Genomic DNA, 23,457 nt, shown 5'->3' with positions numbered 1-23,457 from the left:
ATCTAATTATACCAGCCATTCAGGTATATTCTGGAAAAAGCACTTACGAATTGGGGGTTATTGTGATTTCACTTATTGACTAAAACTCTCAGTCAATTCCTGATTTTCATTATTTTCTTAACCCCCAGCCCCCCATTTGTAACTACATTATATATTTGCTAATAATAAAGCTCATGTACTGTAAAATGGAAGATGTTCTTGGTTTTTATTTATCATTAGTTAAAGTGCAATTTAACAAATACTGGTGAAACATATAGGCTGGTACAAGCTTTATTATAAATAAGTCAGATGTATAAGCATACAGTAGAGATGTTTAACTTTGTTTGCAAAGCAATTTTGTTGTGTTCTGCTTTTAGCTACATAAAAGTGGCATAAAAGATACTATTTAAGTGACATAATTTGAATGTAATTTAAAAGATATCTTATCCTTTATATGCTGCTGGTTATTATCTGGTTTACAAATGATCAAATTAAGTAACTATAACAGCACATACTCTATTCCTAACCTGCTCCATGCAGCTTAATTCAAACTTGCCAGATTGTATTAAGAGCACATCTCACCAACCAATCAGTCCCTTGCAAAAAATAACATCACCTTGTTTAAGAAATCCAGTCAGTAGAGTAATGCAAAGAGAAAGAATATTTAGAGCAGGGGTCAGCAACCTTTCAGTAGGGAAGTCCCAAGAATTAGTTTATGCATTTGTTTTTAGGGATTATTGTGCCATTGATACTTTTTTAATGTCAATAATAGCTCTACTTACAATCTATTCTACAATCTCAGGTATAACTACAGTTTAGCACTTTAAAAAGCATGCCTAGGGTGTTCAATTGTTAACTGGCTATGGGAAGGACAAAAAATGTGAAAATATCTGTTTACAGAGGTATAATGATTCCATTGGTGAGAGCAGTAAAAATGCAACTTTCATCAAACAGTCAAATTTAATTTCCAGGGCCTTCCAACAGATCATGACTGAGATGCTGTGTTTGCTTTCAGTAGCCTCAAGTGTGTTCATGAATTCCATAAGTCTGAGCACTGGAATTCAATTATCTGCTTTCCAAATCCCCAATACCCACCCACTGAAACACTGAAAAAAAATGTTGCTGGTATGAGAGCTGTCTGGTTAAATCAGACAATGTTAATCCAAGACTTTGGATATCCTGAAATTCTGATGTAAGTTCTCAAATGTACACCCTAAACACAGCAACATGGATGTGCAATTTTTTAAAAGTTTTTTAAGATATTAGAAAGAGTGGAAAGTTAAAGTATCAAAACGTTTTGGAAGAAATGTCTTCCACATTTGGAAAAGATGCAACCAGTTTGATCTGGTAATTGCGAACAGTGGCTAGGAACAGTTTTGCAATACATTTTTTCATTGTGCTGTTTGTTTTAGTTTTGTCTTAATTGCATCAAGACATTCAACAAAGCATGCCAAAACCTTCCTATAGCTTAGTCAATGAACATTAATGTGAAATGGAATGTCCTTAAATGCACTGTCCACCTCCTTAAGCACAGTTCGACAAATTCACTATTTTCACCATTGTAGTCATCAAATTATTTAACTGAAATTTCTAAATCTTGACACAAAGATTTTCCTGATGATTAATACAATGAAATTTACCATGGAGCGGCCAATGTAATCTGCTATGATCTTTACGAATTACTTCTGTTTTCCAACCATAGCAGGGGTACCATCCGTTGTCAATTTGTCAATTCAAACAGCTTTGTTGGCATGACAGATGAATTACAGTGATGCCAAAGCATGTACAATTAACACAACATCTACAGTACAATACAAACACATCATGGATGTTTACATGCAACATACAACACATAGAACCTTATTGAGAGACAGGCTCACTGTTCCTCGGGCTGTGACAGGAGATCACATACAGTACATACAGGCTGCCAGCTCAGTTTAGTTCCCTCCCTCCTCTCCAAGTAGGATTGGAAGCTATTCTGATTCTGGCATGTGTGGGAATTCTGGGATTAGATTTGTTATTTTCTCTAATCCCAGAGTATTTCTCACAGTGCAGCAGAAAGTGCATCTCAGTCTCTCTTTCTCCCTGCGGGCAGTGGGAGCACAACCTGTCCTCTCTGGGAAGCCAGGTCTTCCTGTGTTGCCCAGTTTCTATGGCCAGATTGTGATGACTGAGCCTGTACTTCGTCAGGGCTGTTTCTTACCTTGGTCAAATATTTTAGTAATGTGTATTGTCTGATTAGGGTTCTGTAGCATTCCAGTTTAGGTTGTGTTTGTGTGTCCCACTATTGTTGTTTGATCTGTGTGATGATGTGGTCGATTCTGATTTAGAGTGCTCTAGCAGTGCTGTCCTGAGTCTCCTCCCCCCCCCCCCCCCCCCCACTCCGACGGCAGGCGGAGCGACGCGCTGGTTGGAGTATTTCTCAGTCGCAGTTAATGGCAATGTCAGCTCAAAGATTTGGTTCAAACCACCAAATGGAGACTGGTGTGCTGACAAGCGGACCCTTCTGATGCGGGATTAACGCTAGGAAAGAGAGAGCAGTGCTGTCCTGAGGTTGGCTGGTGTCGGTGTGGCTTGGTGCAGTAAGCTTCAGGACCAGCTGGCTTAGAGGGCTCTTCTTTGGGCACAGCTTTTGGCTCAGCAGGGCCTTGTGGTGGAAGGAGCTTTTGCTTTTTAGATGTAGCCAGTACTTTATTACTCTCTTCTGTATGCTGATAAGCAATGGGCATTGGCCTAATTCAGCCCTGCATACAATATCAGGGTTTTTTATTCTACACATGGAGGATGTTTTTACAGAACACAACGTGCAGAGTTTCTATAGGGTATTTATCTCATTTTATTTAATCCTGGTCTGAGAATGGACCTCACACTTCACTGCTCTATAATTCAATGAGTTGGATTACACATTCAAATATTTGGACCCAGATTCTTGTAGGAGGATTGATGTTAGAAAGTCTCCTTCTTATTGCATAGAAAGCCCTGAGTGCCTTCACTGCCAGGTCAAAACAGATGAGCTGATAGTCAGACCAAGGCATGGATAGCTGGATGTTTGTTCCGATGTGTTATTGTTCGGTGTGAAGTGTACCTAGTTCCCTGAGATCTGGCTTTCTCCAGGAAAACCATGACTCTGGTCTTGTCCAGATTGACTGTCAGCACCCAGGTCTTACAGTACTGCTCCAGTGCCAGGCTCTGCTGCAGCCCCTGTTCTGTGAGCAACAGCAGGAACAGGTCATCAGCCCAGTATTCTCTGTGTTATGTAGTGTGAGACCACATACTGCAGACTCTTCCAACATTTCTGCAAACTCATTGATATAGATATTGAAGAGTTTTGGGCTGTAGCCCTAACACACCCCATGAAGAATTCTGACCTTTTTCCAATTTTCACTGCACATTTGTTCTCTGAGTACATTGATTTAATTACATCATACACTTTACCCCTGATGCCACTTTGGAGAAGTTTATAAAACAGTCCTTCATGCCAAATTGAGTCAAATGCTTTCTTGAAATCAGTAAAGCAGGTAAATATTTTCAGTTGTCACAGAAATTATTTTCTTGATGTCAATTTCTCTTTCCTCAAAATGAGTAATAAATGTCTAAGCTATATCTTCCCCTGTAGTTGTGCCATATACTGTATGGGTTTTAGGCAACGGAGTCATTGTAGTATGTCATTTGTATCCACACACTCAAGTACATCACTAAATACTTTTACATCTTCTAATGCAAATGTCAGTTGTTTACTAACATTTTTGTCTATTTCACTTATGCATCTCTCCACTGATATAGTAGGCACAGGTAAGTCCTTATTTCTAGAGAGGAATGTGCCTTTGTTGGGCAAACCATTAAAACACCTCAACAATGAAGAAAAGCCTCTTTTATATAATCTGCATCTGTAAATAACGTTTCATGTTATGTAACACATTGTGTAATTTTGTAATTTGGTACTGTGGCTTGATTTTTACTCACATATAAATAATAAGGATGCTGCTTTGGTTTTTCGTACCTCTCTATGACCTGTCTGATAGACTCAGCATTGTCTGCCTCATCCTTGTAGTGTTTGTTGTTGTCACGCCCTCTGCAGACAGAGGGCGCTCCTACTCTTTCCTGTCTGTTGTTTCCGGTGCTTTGCTGTCCTTCCGGTGTTTCTCTCTCTGTGGGGGTATATATTTCTGGGTCTTTCATTTGCCTTGGCTCAGCATTGACGTTCGGATGTCCTGAGACCCGCCTAGCACCAGGTCGCCCCACGTCCGCTACCTGAGGGCATAGGTTTCTAAATGGCGTTTCCTGAACAGCTGAGCCTGGGCTAACCCCCGTCTCGCTGCTACACATAGGGTCTTTTACGCTCTCCTGCCATTCCACGGTTCGTCCTTTCCGACATCCGTGACAGTCGTGTTTTGTCTGAAAATGACATTGGGTATTTTGATGTGCGGCAAACAACACTCTCATAACAGTACAAACAACATGGTCTTTATGTTGAACAAATCCATATTCATCTCCACAAAATGGCTGAAATGAGTAAACATACTTTGTTATATTTTCACATGCTAAACTAGTCATGTAGTTATTATAGTTTATGGTACATAATTCTTGTTCTTTCTTTCCCCTAGATATTGATGAATGTGCTCAAAACTCTTCAATCTGCGGTTTAAACACAATGTGTTACAACAATTATGGAGGCTTTGATTGTTCATGTAAAGAAGACTACCTTCCTTCACCTGGACTTGAATGGGAATTTGGAAAAACACAGTGCCTAAGTAAATACATTTCTGTAAAATTGCCAAAACCTCATGCTATCATAATAAATACATACACTGTAGTTACAAATACCCTCTTCGTCTTTTTGTTTTCTTTTCAGGTGCAGAGAAAGACATGGAAGGCTGCCTAAAGGCAAGCGAACAAGAAAAAAATAACTATTTAAAAGATAAAGAGGAAACTATGGGAGCTGAATACAGCCAAAAAATCACACACTAACAAGATCTTCTTGAATTTCTGTCCAGTTCCATTTATTTTTTTTCTAACCATTTTATCCAGTACAGGGTCATGGAGAATACTGGAGCCTTACCCCAGCAAGCAAGGGGTGCAAGGCAGGATACACCATGTATGGGATGCAGGTCCATTACAGGGCACGCACGCACTCACATCAGGGATAGTTTTTTCCAGAAGCCAATTAACTTACCAGAATGTCTTTGGACTATGCGAGGAAACTGGACCTGGCAAAAATGGGGAGAAAATGCATTCTCCACACAGAAAGCACCCCAGCTCTAAAACTAAACCCAGGGCTACAGTGCTGAAAGCCAGCAATGCTTTCCACTGCACCAGCATACCACTTCTAAACCTATATCCATTTTTCTAATTTACAAAAAGTGATTTGTGAACATGAGATGATTTATAAATGTTTAAGAGGCAGTCAGACCTGAAAAAGTTGGTTTTCTTACAATAATAAATACTTATTTCAGGCATTTCTTTACACATATGGTGAAAGATATCTGAAAAAAATCATAGTCACCTGTATTCCATTGTACAGTATATTTCAATAAAAGGCAGGATGAGTTGGTACTTGCAACCAAGCAAGATGAGCCAAATGAACTACCGTTATCATCATCATTATTATCACACCTTCTGATGTTACCTTTTGAGGACAAAGTTGAATATGATATTTGTAAAAGCAGGTAATGGCACTACCTGCTTTAACAACACTACTAACATTAGGATGACCACTGAATTCTTCAAGTTTTATAACAATGTTTTATGAAGTTAAGATATTCAGTTGTTTCATACAATATATGTTTCCTTTTCAAAATATAACAGCATGGATATGTATTTTTTATTTACAGACTAAACCAAAGGATTTTTGCTTCCTTGAGGTTCTCAGGGAGCGTATAAAAAAGGATCCAAATGTAGTTCTTCCATTAGAGGTCAGTAAAGGTTTTGCATTCTTGAACATGCATTTGAAACTGCAACAAATATAGAACATAATTTTAATAATGCACCCCTGTTTCTATATGGCATATTTTGTACATAGTGTTTAGTTCTCATCTTATGTTAGCAAAATTAATGATATCTCTCTCTCTTCTATCTAAGCAAAGCCATGTATGAATGAGATCATTTTTCAGTCTGCTTTGGCAATGGTACAATACTTCTTTAAATGATAAATACCTGTATGTATATTTGTATTGGACAACACTGAGAATGGTAACCACTTATCTCTAATATTTCTCTTCTGTAGAATGTGAAGAATTATTTAGACATAGCTTTGAGATCTACTGAAATGCTGGCAAGTCAAGATGAGAAACTTAAGTCCCAGGCTTTCAATTCTTATGTGAAATCCTCAGAAGTACTTGTATCTACCTTGGTTGACCCGGAAACTACAGAACCAAATAAAACAGTAAAAATGGAATCCTTAGGTATGAAAAATCAATTTCACCTTTTGCATTTATGCCAAATATGGGCATCTAGGGACATGTCCATATTTGAGGCTATGTAATTTTTTTTTTTTTACAAAAAAAGAATATACTGTACCTCTGCCACAGTTTAGTCTCAGAGATCAAATGCGAAGTTCATTGCCATAACATTACATGGAAAAGCCTGTGTCTCTAGAGAATATTGGAAGGTCAGGCATGTTTTTTTTCTCATATTCCCACAATTTAGGATATTGAGACACTGCTGTTTGTCTTTTTGCTAATACATTAGAAAGTGCACCAGTGTAATTAATCTGGGTTTCAAGTGAGAGATGTCTGCCATGTTAATAAGCTGACAACAGAACAGGTGTACTGATTGATCTCAGCAATAAAAAGCAAACAGATTTCTTGAGTATGTAGCAAAAAGTGTAGAATTTAAATCAAGATTTCAAATGCTTTAGCAAGTCCACGTTAAGAATATTATGTTCTGCTTTGTGTCTATTCTACCTTACCATAGAAAGGATTTTATAGACTCAGAAAGAGTTCAAAGACTTCAACAAGAATGTTTTGCTGTATCAAGTGATTTTCAGGTACAGACAAAGCTTAAAGGTTGAAGGACAAAGTTTTTATTCAGCCTTGTGTTATTAAAAATGTTGTTGTTGCTGCTGCTGTTCTGTGTTTGTTTTTGGTGATTCCTTTAATGTCTTTGTATTGGAGCATACATGCAAATAAACATTTCATTGCACATGCATATGACAAATAAACTGAACTGAACTAAGTGCATTACATTTCATTACATTTCACTCTACATTGTTTCACTCTATAACAAACACTGGGAATAGATTAACCTATGTATTTAAATGTTTAAGACAGGATCATCCCACAGGACTCGTCTGAGAAACAAGGAACACAGGATCCCAAATGGAAACTGATAGCAAATTAATTTAGGGCAGTGAACAGGAAATACTGTTTTATACAAAGATCTGTGAGTGTCTTGAACAGACTTCCCATATAGTTGGGACCCAGCCTATGTGTTATTTCCAAGAACAAAAAGAACTAACATTGTAATTTTAAGTTAATTTAGATACTAAACTGCAAAAAAAACAACTAAGTTTACAGTCTGTCTTATGTCATTTCGAGTAAGACCAAAACTTTGAGATACCTAGAGCCTCAGTCTGTAATAATTGTCTTACATTATGCATGCCTGAGTCATTTTAAATTGCCCATGTGCCTTTATCAGTTTAGGGGAGGAACTTAAAGAGCTCTATTACACATACTGTTTATGACATTCTGTAAATGCACACATTTACAAATACAACAGATAAATTTTTTTTTTTCACATTTCTTTCAGAGATTGGCATATATACATTTGGAGCCAAGCTAAATCTAAGCACAATTCCTCCACTCACAGTTAAAGAAAATACAATGGAAGTCAATCTTCCAGCCATTGCTAATAACAATAATGGTAAGTTGTGATGTCAGTCAAAAGTGATTCGATCTGGATAGTGGTTCAATAAGTTTCAAGTTTGAGTCTTGGATGAATAATTTACAGACTGTGATCAGTATTTCTCACCATAGAACACAGCTGGCATTTGTCACAGGCTTGAGTGTAACTTTGCTACCTAGCTATTCTCAGTTTTCATCCCAGCAATGGCTTGTAACTTGTTGAGTGCAGTGCTGTCTTCACTGAATCTGCCAAGTGAACTCATGACAGTTTTTCTAGTTCTGCATTTTTCGGATTATCCCTTGGTTTAGAGTCCAAGATGGCCATATGTGAGATTTAAACAGGTCAACTATAAATTAGACTGAAAATGAATATATATATATATTAAAAACAAGAGGTAAGTGATAAGCTAGGAGTCTCATCACTACTCCATAACCTTCAGATAGAATTAAAGAGTCAGCATCAACATCAATGAACAGAAATCTAAGGCAAGCAGGAAAAAGCATTAAGAAATAACTTTACATTGTTTTTAAATTGTTTTGGAATTTGCAATTACTTCCCAAAACATGTCTCCCAAAACATTAAATGTTGCTGATATAGTAAATTCTATAACAGAGAAAGTTCTTAGATGGTTTGAAGATTCAGTTTAAGACTTAGCTATTGTCCCTGTAAGCACAGAAAGTTGATTAAATTGCTTTCTGGTGTTATTTTTATAGTTTGTTAGTTGCAGTTCTGATGTTTTAATATGATGTAATTTTGTCATTACACCAGGTTCTGCATCAGCTGTTTTCATATCCTACACCGGAATAGAAAATCTTTTGCGTGCTGATTACCTCAAGACTGACAATGTGACAGAGATGCTTTCGGATGTTATATCAGCTACCTTAGCTAAAACAATTAACACAAACCTCTCTGAGCCTGTCAGTTTTACACTGAAGCACACAAAGGTACAAGCACATGTTTTATATATCTATTAAGCATGCAAGTTTTAGGTTTGCTTTTGATTTTCTTAAAAAACAATCTTGCAAAATGTCATTACTGTTTACTGCACATATACAGTATGATGGAGTATCTGTCTTGAACTGACATCTTTCATACAGTAAAACAAAGCTTTTTTGCTGTTCTTTGTTAGCCAAAATCAGAACATGGAGTGATGACCTGTGTTTATTGGAAAGATGCAGGAGAGGAGCAATTCTGGTCTGTGGAAGGCTGCACGGCAAAATATTCAAATGAAAATTATACAATTTGCAGCTGTACCCATCTCTCTACTTTTGCTCTGATAATGCAACTGGGCAACAATAGTGAGGTATTTTATCATTTTCTTGCTTTCAAGCAATATTGTGATGCATTATAAGTTCTTAGTACTTTAGCTACAGTATTTAATAAGACTTTTTTTCAGGTACAGTCAGCAAACCTTTCAAAATATTTGCAGTGTGTAAAGAATACTATAGAAATCATAATGTAATATCCTGAAGCTCCTTTAATAACAAGAAACTTCAGAGCTCAATTCCAATTTAGACATATACTGTATCAGTAATAATTCAGGATTAAACAGTGCCTACAAACGTATTTATATAATGATGAAACAAACCAAAAATGTCAGATAAATGATTTACAAATTGTATAATGTTTCCTCCTTATTAAAAAAATCTAAAAATCTTAAACATTTAGAATACAAATATCATGGCACACGTTTAAAGTCATATTTGTCATAAATAATAAGTGGAAATCATGAAGATCACTTTATCAAGATTTTTTTTAATTTTGCACTGGAATGAATTAAACTAGCTAGATGCCTCTTGTAATAAGTTATGAAGTGCTGGCACTCAAGAGGAGATGAAAAGTCAAGACCATGCATTTTGTGTGCAGATAACCTTTGTTGAATTGGATGTACTGCATGCTTTGAATTGTAATGCCGGAATGCCCATTTTCACCTTGAGCTTGTTGGTGGAAAGGTATCTGTTCAATACTATACAGTGGTGTGAAAAAGTGTTTGCCCCCTTCCTGATTTCTTATTTTTTTGCATGTTTGTCACACTGAAATCTTTCAGATCATCAAACAAATTGAAATATTAGACAAAGATAACACAAGTAAACACAAAATGCAGTTTTTAAATGAAGGTTTTTATTATTAAGGGAAAAAAAAATCCAAACCTACATGGCCCTGTGTGAAAAAGTGATTGCCCCCTAAACCTAATAATAACACCCTTAACAGCAACAACTGCAATCAAGCTTTTGCGATAACTGGCAATGAGTCTTTTACAGCGCTGTGGAGGAATTTTGGCCCACTCATCTTTGCAGAATTGTTGTAATTCAGCCACATTGGAGGGTTTTCGAGCCTTAACCGCTTTTTTAAGGTCATGCCACAACATCTCAATCGGATTCAGGTGAGGACTTTGACTAGGCCACTCCAAAGTCTTCATTTTGTTTTTCTTAAGCCATTCAGAGGTGAACTTGCTGGTGTGTTTTGGATCATTGTCCTGCTGCAGAACCCAAGTGCGCTTCAGCTTGAGGTCACGAACAGATGGCCGGACATTCTCCTTCAGGATTTTTTGGTAGACAGCAGAATTCACGGTTCCATTTACCACAGCAAGTCTTCCAGGTCCTGAAGCAGCAAAACAGCCCCAGACCATCACACTACCACCACCATATTTTACTGTTGGTATGATGTTCCTTTTCTGAAATGCTGTGTTACTTTTACGCCAGATGTAATGGGACACACACCTTCCAAGAAGTCCAACTTTTGTCTCGTCAGTCCACGGAGTATTTTCCCAAAAGTCTTGGGGATCATCAAGATGTTTTCTGGCAAAACTGAGACGAGCCTTTATGTTCTTTTTGCTCAGCAGTGGTTTTCGTCTTGGAACTCTGCCATGTAGGCCATTTTTGCCCAGTCTCTTTCTTATGGTGGAGTCATGAACACTGACCTTAACTGAGGCAAGTGAAGCCTGCAGTTCTTTGGATGTTGTTGTGGGGTTTTTTCTGACCTCTTGGATGAGTCGTCGCTGCGCTCTTGGGGTAATTTTGGTCGGCCGGCCACTCCTGGGAAGGTTCACCACTGTTCCATGTTTTCGCCATTTGTGGATAATGGCTCTCACTGTGGTTCGCTGGAGTCCCAAAGCTTTAGAAATGGCTTTATAACCTTTTCCAGACTGATAAATCTCAATTACTCTGTTTCTCATTTGTTCCTGAATTTCTTTGGATAGCAGCATGATGTCTAGCTTTTGAGGATCTTTTGGTCTACTTCACTTTGTCAGGCAGGTCCTATTTAAGTGATTTCTTGATTGAGAACAAGTGTGGCAGTAATCAGGCCTGGGCATGGCTAGAGAAATTGAACTCAGCTTTCCAAAGATGTGATAAACCACAGTTGATTTATTTTTTAACAGGGGGGGCAATCACTTTTTCACACAGGGCCATGTAGGTTTGGATTTTTTTTTCCCTTAACAATAAAAACCTTCATTTAAAAACTGCATTTTGTGTTTACTTGTGTTATCTTTGTCTAATATTTCAATTTGTTTGATGATCTGAAAGATTTCAGTGTGACAAACATGCAAAAAAATAAGAAATCAGGAAGGGGGCAAACACTTTTTCACACCACTGTATATCCTGGTATGTGTTGGATTTCATGATTTCCTCTTTCATGAACCTTCTAAATGGGTTCCAGAAACCACAGAAGCAAAATGACTCCAAAATATAACAGGTCTTCCACAAAACTTTACAGAGGGCATGAGAAGTTTGTTCACTGAAGAGACTTCTTTGCATATCAGCTATAAATGCCACACTCAAGCACGAAACATCAAATAATAGTTTATGATACTTCTCACCTGGAAATACCAGAGAATTTAAAATTTTAATTTTTTTACAGTTAACTCTGAATTCACAGCCAGACCAAACAAGCTTTATCAAAGCAGGAAGATCCTCTAACAAGTTCCATCTATTTAATTTAATAAATATTGCACAGCGAAACAAAAATAGATTTATAATTGTATCATTAGATGCAGAAAAAACATTCTTAATTGGGATTTCTTATTTACAGTACCGGACAAATTATGTTTCAAAGAATCATTTATTCATTTATCATTTAAAGATATTGTACAAATCGCCTATGGCAGTAGTTATCACTAATGACCCAACTTCACAAAATTTCACTTTGCATTGAAGCACCAGACAAGGATGGCCACTCTCTCCTTCCCTATTTTGCAATTTTCATTGTCACGGTTCCAACTGCCCGAGGAGACGCCACCGTTAATTAGACTCAGCTTCCATCACATCCAGTAATCTCAAATCATAACAATAAATATGTCTGCTAAATTATCTGACTTATTTCGCTTTAACTTTGATAACGCTTCTGAATAATATTGGACATTGACGGATGGAGATTCCACTTTACTTTTACCGGATGAATAGCAGCCATCAACATGAGCATTTTACCAAAAGTAAATTACCTATTCACTATGATACGTATCACCCCTACAAATAAATGGTTCACAACATTAGATTCTATGATCTCTAAATTTTATTGGAAAAATAAAACACAATGTATTGAAAACATAACAAAAAGAATATAAATCTGGTGGACTGAATGCACCAAATTTCCAAAACTAATTCCTAGCAAATCAACATCTACAGTATATTTAAAGTGTTGGATCAAGCCTCGTAATTTTAACTCTCTGGATTGAAATACAGCAGGCAGAACGCAAGAAAAGAAGGATTCATGACTTACCTTTCCTGGGTAAAACCATAAAACATCACACTCTTTTCAAGAACACAGTAATTTCTACAACCCTAAAAGCTTGGTGGAAAATAAGTGCAATCAATAATGTTAAAGTGACTCCTTTGTAAGTATTCTCCAATTTGGCACACCCCAGACTTAAACATAAATAAGAACAACATTTTTTAAATATCTGGGGAAAAAGGAATCTCACAACTACAACACATTTTGGAAAGTAATATTTTTCTTAGTTTCACAGATTTGATCCAAATTATAACATTGAAGAAAAATGTTATGTGCAATATCTGCAGCTGATAAATGAAATCAAGACCAATATGAGTATTGTTAGTAACCCTCTGCAATCACATCCACTATTAAAAAATGAATAAAATCTCACTTTTAAAATATTGGTTATCTAAACTGTATAAAATAATTAATACATCAGATGATATTATATCTCTCCACATTAAATACTGGGAAAAAAAGATCTTTCCATTTCCACAGGTACAAATTTCTGGATGCAAATTTGTATTCATATTTTTCCATAACAATTCATTCAATTCATAATTATTCATAAAATACATATCACACAACTAAAAATGTTTAAAATTAGTTTCATTGCCTCAGACACATGCACACACAGTAGATTACACACTTATGACCATTATCTCCATGCATCTGTCTTCCATTCCAACAGTTTTGGAAAGATGTAATTGAAAAAAAGTCTTTCTTCACGAGTTGCAGTATTTTGCTTTACCCATTTTTATGCTTATTAGGTGATCTTTCAGTTTTAGATCCCAAGATCAAAAATTCCAAACCAATATGTGTTTTCATAACCATTCCTAAAAAATCTGTTTAAACTGGAAAAACAGACACAATGTTACTGCAATTTTAGATCTTTTAATAGACTATATTTCACTGAATAAGATTACAGCCTCATATAAAAAACAATCCCAAAAATTTCAAAAGATTTGGAACTCTGTTATTACATCTCTACATCTTCCAGTAGATTGTAGATTTTTTATAATACATGCGTTCATATTAAACTTGCGAAAAGACATTGACATAATCACCCCAAGCATTCTTTACACAATAATATGCTCTTCACCCTTCTTTCCTACATCTTCAATTCTTAACTGTAAGAATGCTTTTAAGACTCAAGATGTTTCTGTTCGTCTGTATGTCTAGGAAACAAAATTGTCAAAAAACATGATAATGGAAGCTACTACTGAATGTTTTACACATACAGTAGTTAATAATAATAATAATAATAATAATAATTGCTTACACTTATATAGCACTTTTCTGGACACTCCACTCAAAGCGCTTTACAGGTAATGGGGACTCCCCTCCACCACCACCAATGTGCAGCATCCACCTGGATGATGCAATGGCAGCCATAGTGGGCCAGAACGGTCACCACACATCAGCTATCAGTGGGGAGGAGAGCAGAGTAATGAACCCAATTCATAGATGGGGATTATTAGGAGGCCATGATTGGTAAGGGCCAATGGGAAATTTGGCCAGGACGCTGGGGTTACACCCCTACTGTTTTCGAGAAACGGGATTTTTAATGACAACAGAGAGTCAGGACCTCGGTTTTACATCTCATCCGAAGGACGGCACCTGTTTACAGTATAGTGTCCCCGTCACTATACTGGGGCATTAGGACCCACATAGACCACAGGGTGAGCGCCCCCTGCTGACCCCACTAACACCTCTTCCAGCAGCAACCTTAGTTTTTCCCAGGAGGTCTCCCATCCAGTTACTGACCAGGCTCACACCTGCTTAGCTTAAGAAAAAATATTTCAAAATATTTGCTTAGTTCAACAAATATTTTGTGCATACTTCACACATTTTAACTATAAAATGTATTTTTAGGGTTTTTTTACATAAAGTGGCCAATCCTGCAATATCTCACAAAAGTTTGGTGGCAGACTACTTTCCAGAGCAGTGTACATTGATGCAAATGATAGGAATACACACCATTTATGCACATCTCACCTGGATTCAATTCCAGACTTTTAAGCTCTCTGCATAGAGTTTGTATGATCTCTCTGTGTTCATGTGGGTTTTCTCCAGGTGCTCTGGTTTTCTACCACAGTCCAAAGACATACTGGTAGGTTAATTGGCTTCTGGGGGAACTGGTCCTAAATTTAGTGTGAATATGTCCCCTGTAATGGAATGGCATCCCATCCAGGTTGTATCCAATTTTGTGTCCTCTGTTTGACAGGATAGGCTGCAGCTCACTTGCAACCCTGTATTGAATAAAGTGGTTCAGAAGGATAATAAGTGACAGAATTAGGGCATACTGTATGAGCTTATGATGTATTGGCATGAATGTGGCCTCCTCTCATGAAACAGAATGAACAACAGAGAATCCTGTATTTGCCCAAATGTTTACTTTTAAATGTTTAAAACCCAGTTCCAATTAAATTTGCTCAAATACCAATTGTAAAAACCATGTCCAAGACCAAAACCAAACGGCTTCCGTTTCTTGAAAGACATTTCAAAAACCTTACAGAAAAATGTGTTTGCTTTTCAGAAAAATCCTGTTCTGGATTTCGTTAACAATGTTGCAGTGATACTGGGCCTGGTTTTTCTCGCCCTCGCAATCATGACCTTCATTTTCTGCCGCTGGAATCCAAAAATCAACAATACCACCCGTCTTAACCTTTGTGTCTGCCTCTTCCTGGCTCAACTGCTCTTTCTTGTGGGGGTACCACGTACAGAGATAAAGGTAAGAGAAGAGTGATGGACTCTCTAAGCGTACAAGAGATCAATGTAACTCGTAGGTACTGATTGAATTGTATATTGATCTCTTGGTGGTTTCCTTGGAGTAACGACACTATTGTAAGTTCTAAAAATGTAAAATTACAATTACCATAATCAGGGCCGTCTCAAAGGGGTGGCGAAGGGGGCAGCTGCCAGGGCCCCACGCTTTGGGGGGCCCCACACCAGCCAGCTCCCCCCCCAACCCCAATACCCAATCCCATTTCACACACATAAAAATATAAATACATACATGTTTAAATATTGAAATAAAGCGTCTCGCAAAACTCTTATCTTAACTCAAGATAAAATCTAAAGTTAGTGGGAGAGCAGGTCATATTAAGAACTAGAGGCATGTCCCACACTAACTATGTCATAAGCCATCAGTTGCAAGCTAAAAGGTATTGAGGCATAATTAAACTAGTTTGGAAAAAAAGTTAGCTGGTGGAAAAATGGCGAGCACAAGCAGAGATAGGGACAAATTTAGAAAATACTACAGTGAATGCGAGAAAAGAAAAAGGAAGCAGAAGAGGGAGGATGCAAATGTGGCACTTATAGGGTCTTTGGAAAGGTTCGTTGTAAAAACCAGGAGCGATGAAGAAACGGACACGAGTGGTGATCATTGGTGGTAACACGGGCCCCGCCCACCCCTTGAGATGGCTCTGCCAATTCAGCCTATCCTGGCAGCAACATGTGCAAGTCAGGGTACACCCTGGATGGGACAACAGTCCATTGCAGGGCACACACAAAGAAACAGACACTCACTCACACCTATGGTAAATTTTTCCAGAAGCCAATTAACCTACCATTATGTTTTTGGACTGTGGGAGGAAACCAAATTTACCAGATGAAACCCATGTGAACATGAGGAGAAAATACATACTCCAAACAGATAGCACTTCAGGTCCATGATTGAGCCCAGAGCCCCAGCACTGCAAGGCAGCAACTACTGCAAGTAGCTGACTAATGCTCCAAAATGCCACCCATTATTTACATTGAAAATAAATTAGATTATAGATATGAGTAATACTTCTCATTGGTCTGTCACCTTGTAGCAGTTTTTTTTTCCTATGGTCATTTACTTCATAGAAACAATGCCTCAAAATTATCTGCACAAGGCAAAAACAACTCCCTATAAAGGAAGCCTATAAAGGAGTAGAGAAAATGATTTTCAAACTGCTTGATATACTGGTGTAGATTGGCTACAACCATTACAAAACAGTATGAGGTGCCGTTTAGGCCATTATTAAACTTATACTCTCATACACACACAAATTGCTCTCACATACACACAAAATGCTCTCACACTCTCCATTTTACATCTCACATTCATATAAAATGCTCTCACACTCGCCATTTTACCTCTCATATACACATAAAATGCTCTCACACTGTCCATTTTACCTTTCGCATACACACAAAATGTTCTAACATGCACTAGTTTTACCTCGTACGCATCACACATGCACATAAAGCACTCCTTCATAATGTGAGCATGAGAGACAAAACTAGTGAATGTGAGTGCATTTTATGTGTATGTGAGATGTAAAACTAACGAATGCGAAAGCTTTTTATGTATGTATGCGAGAGGAAAAATGAAGAGTGTGAGAGCATTTTATGTGTATGTGAGAGGTGAATTATGGCCCAAGTAGGCCAAATGGCACAATGTGATTGGCTGAGAAAATTTATCAACAAGCTTTCTCATTTTCTGCTTTGCTCCAAGATGGAGGAAAGAAATCAACCTCAATCGCAACAAGCACTAAGCCAAGCCGTAGCTTTAATTAATAACATCTCAACCACACCAGAAGCAATAGCTTCATTGTCATCGGCTATGACGCCTGCGATGAGTGTTCTTGGGTGTATGTGAGAGGTAAAACTAGTGAATGTGAGAGCTTTTTGTGTGTATGTGAGATGCAAATCTAGTGAATGGGAGAGCTTTTTGTGTGTATGTGAGAGCAATTTGTGTGTATGAGAGGTTAAGTTTGAATAATGGCCTAAACAGCACCTCATAAAACAGTTTCAGTTTCTCGTTGCTTTTAGTACCTTGTTCAGAACCTCAATAAGCACTTGCAGTTTCTAAGTTTAAATTTCAAGTGGAAGGAAAAAAAACAATACACACTTTACACAGATTTAATATTTTGGTCTTGTGGCACAATCGTAGAAAATTAGATCTTTAAAATAGGTTGGTCCAGGTTAACAAACACACCAAAAACACAGTTGTAATGTTAAAAAAAACACCCTAGTGTCTTTTTTAAAGTGTAATGAATTTGAAAACCTACATACATAAACCAAAACAAAAAACTAACCTCTTCATTGAGCTCCTGCCTGTGTAGGCGAGAGTAAACATTATGGCTAGCAGCATCACAGGAAACCAAAGAAGGCAAGAAGAAATAATGCTAATAATAGTAGTACAACACTTACATCCATGAAGTAGAGAGAACATCATTGACCTTGAGGGGGTTCAGGCAGGAATCTCTGTTGGCAAGCAGCAGTCTGGAGCACTCAAGTAAACCAGAGTACTGGAAGCCTGGATGACCGGAGCCGCAGGTGTACCAGTTGGATGCCAGTGGGTGGAGAGAGCTGTGAACAATGTGGCCCAGACCTAGCAGAGTGAGCATCCACAACCAGGAATATTTCAACAAGAAAAGCAGAAGAAAAAAGGATTGGAGAAGGGGGAAACACAAAGAACAGACAGATAGGCTGGGGCTGTAGGTACAGTGGGTTGGATGTTTGACCAGAAATTGATAGAAAGAGAGAGAGCAAGCGGACCAAGTGGAGATTGTGTAATAGGAAGTGACTGTGGTTGATCTGGAGTTTCAGGAAGAGGTGACATCAGAAGAATTATAAAAAAGACAAGACATCATAAGTGTGCAGCAACCTAATTGTCGTTCCTGGACTGATTGAAGGGGAAGACTACTTGTTTGAGGTGATAAGAATGGTACTCCAGTACTTGCCAACTTTGGATCGTATAGTTTGGCTATGCTAAGCACAGCAACAGACATGAGAAGATGATGAGAAGATATCCAAACAAGGAACATAGAAAAGGCAGAGGAGCAATAAAGGTAAACTCTAGCAATGCCAAGTTCAACAGAGCCACCTGTCTCTGTCTAAAGCAATAGCCAAGTGGAAGAAAGATGTACAAAGAGGAGCTTAGCAGGGAAGATATTGGTTGTACACAAAGCTAAATGGATCCTGGCTGACTCAATTCCATCAAAAGTGCATAAGCTACTGTACTTATCCTGAAAAATGTCTGTTAAACAAAGAGGGGCAAATGAGGGACAAGAAAGAAGTGTGAATGTTTTCTATTAACAGATGCCCCTTTCCCATTTCTAGATTGTCTGTTCAATCATAGCTGGGGTCCTGCACTTCCTCTTCCTGGCCAGTTTTGTGTGGATGTTACTGGAGGCCGTACAGCTCTTCCTGCTGGTGAGAAGCCTGGCACAAGTGAGGATAATCCAAAAAGAGGGACTGCGTTCTGCTTACCTCCTGCTGATTGGTTATGGCATCCCTACTGTTGTAGTGGGTGTGTCAGCAGGATTGTTTCCTAAGGGTTACGGGGATGACAAACAGTAAGTACTGACCAATCATATGCTAGTACTAGAGAGCAGTCATTTCTGAAGTGTGCTTTATTAGATTTTTTATGTAAATTTTGGCAGTGCAGTGTTTTTCCATCTGCAATAATATATACTTGACATCATTAAATTGTATTGTATTTGATATTCACTTAGCATTTTTAAAATACAAGGAGAAATGTCTCTGTTCTAGATTGTCAGAAGTCAACTGGTACTACTATCAATACATATATTGAAAATGAACACAGGACATACACAGTATTAAAATTATTTTAATAAGCTTTTAACAGCTATTTAGGATAGTGAGGAACTCTCAGAAAATCCTTTTAACTTTATAATAATTCCTTTTACTTATATAGCGGGGGCGCCTCAGTGAACCACAATCTTTGTGTCCTTCCACAGATTCTCAGTGGGATTCAAGTCTGTTCTTTGGCTGGGCCACTCAAAAACATTCACCTTCCTGTTCTGAAACCACTTTAGCATTACTTTGCTGTATGGGGTCATTGCTCTGTTGGAATGTGAATTTTTTCTCAAATCTAAGATGTTTTGCTTCAATGTTTGTTCATATGATCAGAGAATCTTTTTTCATATGGTCTCATACTTCTTGAAAACCCTAAGCATGCTGTAATGTGGTCTTTTCTCAGGAGTATCTTCCATTTTGTCTCACTACCACAGAGATTAAACCTGTGTAGTGCTACAGTGATTGTTGTCCTCTAGATAAGTTTTCCATGTTCTCCAGTTCTCTCTCGGCAATGGGTTCTTCTCCTTCTTCTCTGACCAACATCTTTCTTGCCCAGTTGCTCTGTTTGGGAGGGTGGCCTACTCTAGGAGAAGTCTGGGTTGTTTCATAGCCTTTCCATTTTCTAATGATGGATCCAACTATTTTCCTGGGAAATTAGTTAAAAGTGTGATTAATTAGTGTGGTTAAAAGTGTCAAAAGCAACACTGAGGTCAAGAAGACTAAGGATAGAAAGAGAACCAGAATCAGAAGCCATGAGAAGATCGGTAGTGACATTAAGCAAGGCAGTTTCTGTGCTATGAAGTTCTTGGAAACCAGATTGGAAGGATTCAAAGTGGTTATGTGGATTTAAACAAGTACTACAAAATTTGTTTACAATAACGACAGCAAGTATTCATAGAAAAGGCTAGAACATTCTAGCATTTTATAAAGTTTATAAATTGTATATATAGATATAGAATGAGCAAAAACATTTTCAAAATTACCACAGTAAATGACTGAGTTAAAGACTTTGATGTAGAAATACTGTTGTGTGCTTTATTGTTTGATTTTTAGCTTCCATCACCATCTATATACAATATGTATTATATATATATATATTCGGAAATGTTATGCTTCTCTTATTTTTATTTTCAGCTACCATAGTTTCCCTTTATGTACATAATTCCATATTAAGTGTATTTGAAGAAGCAGAGTAGAGAAACAGATTAAATGAAGCAGTCATATCACTGTCTTCTAATGCAACACAAGTACTACCTATCGATTGTCTTTGCAGCGAAGTATACCGCACTGTGCTGTAGCATCTCTAATGTAGTAATGAGTTCTATCATACTGAGTGGTTCTGAGTGACTGCATATGTATATTCTTCTGATATTATGTCAACCAATTGAACTGACCAAGAATGTATTCAAAGTGGACACAAGTAGATTCAAACTTTAGAGTGATCTCACAAAGAAAGTAGATGCACCTGAGTTGCATTTGGGGTGTCATAGATAAGGATGAATAAAAAAAATATATTTTCATGTAGTTGTAATAAATGTCCAAACCTTTCATTGCTTTCATTACAGTTTGACACTATAGAGTAATCTATGTACATCATTATTAAAAATCCCATATAAATGTAATTCTGTTTGGGTTTCCAACTTAAATTATGAAAAAAATCCATGGGGGAATACTTTCTGAAGTCACTTTGTGTGACAAATCTGTTTTATCGTGAGATTTGTAGTCCTTGAGAACTGAACAGTATTCAAAATTTGGTCTCAAATGGTCTTTAAAATATTTAGTTTAATAAACCTTTCTTAATTGGTAGCAAAAATATCCAAATTATTGCTCCAAGTGCTGATCATTCACATAATTAGTATTAGTTTAATTAGTTTAACAACAGACCCCTATTGATGACAATTATAATTAGTATAATCCATTTGGCCAGATTAATTGCCTTTTTTTTTAATCCTCTTCATTCATTTACAGATTTCAGCTTTTCATACCTCCCCCCATATTCCTTTGTGTGGACACTATTTCTCATCTTTCTGCTCATTCTCAATTACTCTGTCCTTTGTTCTTGATTACTTTATTCTCACCCCATAATTTTCTCTGTCATATCAGAAGAAGGGCAAACAGCAAAATGTTATTTCTTTCTTCTATTTGTCAGCATGGAATTAACTTTTCCTTGTTCCTTTGACCCGACGCACACTGACGCACTTCCTTACTCAAACAAATTCATTAGTTAATTCATAGTGTGTAAACATATTTATTTTCACAGTTCATGTATGAATCTGTTCTATATTCATAAGAAAATCTGCTGCTTTTATGTTTCAGATGCTGGTTGAAAAATGAGAAAGGCTTCAGATGGACATTTCTAGGCCCACTGTACTGCATTCTCGCAGTATGTACAGTAGTGGTCTTCATCTTGATGAGCAAATACATAATACACAGTTTACCACACTTTTCTGTATTGCTTTCACAGAACTGAAATATCGCTAATAAAATAATAAACATTTGATATGCCATTATCAATTAATGGTGAATCTGATAGAGGTACATTAATGTTTCATCAAGTTAAAGCAAAACATTATTATCTAATATTTCACTATTAGAACCAAGCATCTCCTTGAGCTATGACTGTTATGGAGTTTAATTATCTGTTTAATGTGGGTTTTTTTTTACAGCTTAACTTGTTTCTGTTTTCTGTGATTGTCTGGAATCTCAGATTGACTCTGGTTCATATGAAGAGTGATATTTCCAAAGTGAATGACACCAGGTAAAAGTAGTGGGAAAATCTATAATCTGTAGATTGCAAATGTCTTATATATGCATAAAGCATCTAATACAGTAATAACACAGTATTAATAATACATTCATGTACTTTTGCATGCAAATATAATACTGAAACCAAAATGACTGTTATAATAAGCATCATTTTAATAATCAGGATAAGAAAGTCATACTTCAATGACATTTGAAACTAGGTTTCTATACTGTATATTTAGGTATTATTAATCTGAATTTCATACTGCATAGTGCATACTAGTTTTATCCCACTTCCCAAAACCATACAGAAAACATGTATTGTTGCTCTTAATTCTTCCTCTCAGGCTTTGATCCCTAATCCCCAAGAAAAAGACCATTGGGCACCCTTATTTCATTTTACAGCAATGTCAGGAGTGACTCAAGTGCTTCATTATACCAGTGGTATCCACTTCTGGTCCTGGAGGGCTACCAGAAGTGGATACCACTATCAGGATACAGCCCAGCCTGTTTAATAAGAAATCTATAATCCTCAATAAGTAAATGGTTAGAAACAGTGAAAATACAGACTGATGAATAACTGATTCAAATCAAGTCAACCAGAAGGCACTGATCATCCAGGAATGGGAGTGGAAATCAGTGCTCTATACCGTGGTTAGAATTACTTTATTATTGTTTTCGATATTTTGAAAAATCCAATTATTCCCCCTTTAAATTTAATAGAATCTGAATTTAATTTAATACCAGAAGCATATAAATCAGATAAGGTATGCTTCAATAGTGGGAAGTTCCAATTTGTAAACAGTATTTTTTATGTCCATATTCATCATAATCTCCCTTATTTAGGACTCCCTGAATTACATATACTGTACACCTTCCCTGGCTGGAATGCCCATTATGTTAGTGTGACAAAGTTGATCCCAATGCTACTTGGTGTTACATCCATACTAAGCATAGGCAATCTATATTATAGATTCAATATTATCAAACATAAGATTTAATGATCAATGTCATTTCATTAAAAACAAAACTACACTGTTCTACGTTAGTTGATTCATGACTAAATTTATAATTGAAAGGGATTGTGGCATTTAATTATGTTTATCTATCTGACTCTATCTACAGTATATTTATCTTATTTTCTATTTTAATGTACTGATGAAAATATAGAAATCTAATGTATATGGGACACATTATATTGCAAGAAGGTCAGTAATGTTAGGGGTCTAGGTAATCTTAATTTTGATGTGATAAAGTCAGGACTACTCCACTAAACCCCAAGCCCCGAAAAGTTTTATAATGGATCAACTGAAAGAAACACCAGTTTCTTAAAAATGGCTAGATTAAGTTTTGCAAAATTACATCTTATTACACCTTATCGTGTATTGTAGTAGACTAGCATATTAAAGAATAGACTTTCAGCAGTGAGAGACATTCCATTATAGGTAATTAAAGGTAGTAAACACAAGAATGGACCCATAGATAAACACAGGAATAGAACAGACATCCTCATTCAACATCTTGCTCTTCTTCAAATTTGAGCTGTGAAACAGATATTTTTTCTAAATACTGTTATAATCAGATTCTGGAAAACTAAACTTA

At 36.9% G+C, this 23,457-nt stretch overlaps 1 protein-coding gene across 1 annotated transcript in view; it reads left to right on the top strand.

Moving 5' to 3' along the window:
- The window catches only part of LOC148820935 (uncharacterized), a 50,614-nt gene that overhangs the window by 19,106 nt on the left and 8,051 nt on the right, over positions 1-23,457 (top strand). Inside the window, exons 7-12 of the mRNA XM_088933414.1 lie at positions 8,590-8,765; positions 8,951-9,124; positions 15,071-15,265; positions 18,631-18,866; positions 21,427-21,493; positions 21,777-21,868. Coding sequence (XP_088789540.1) covers positions 8,590-8,765; positions 8,951-9,124; positions 15,071-15,265; positions 18,631-18,866; positions 21,427-21,493; positions 21,777-21,868 — 940 coding nt within the window. The remainder of the gene's footprint in view (positions 1-8,589; positions 8,766-8,950; positions 9,125-15,070; positions 15,266-18,630; positions 18,867-21,426; positions 21,494-21,776; positions 21,869-23,457) is intronic.

The sequence above is a fragment of the Atractosteus spatula genome, chromosome 14, assembly GCF_055471065.1.
Source record: "Atractosteus spatula isolate fAtrSpa1 chromosome 14, fAtrSpa1.hap1, whole genome shotgun sequence".
Classification (NCBI taxonomy): domain Eukaryota; kingdom Metazoa; phylum Chordata; class Actinopteri; order Semionotiformes; family Lepisosteidae; genus Atractosteus; species Atractosteus spatula.
This window is presented reverse-complemented; position numbering and strand designations above follow the sequence as displayed.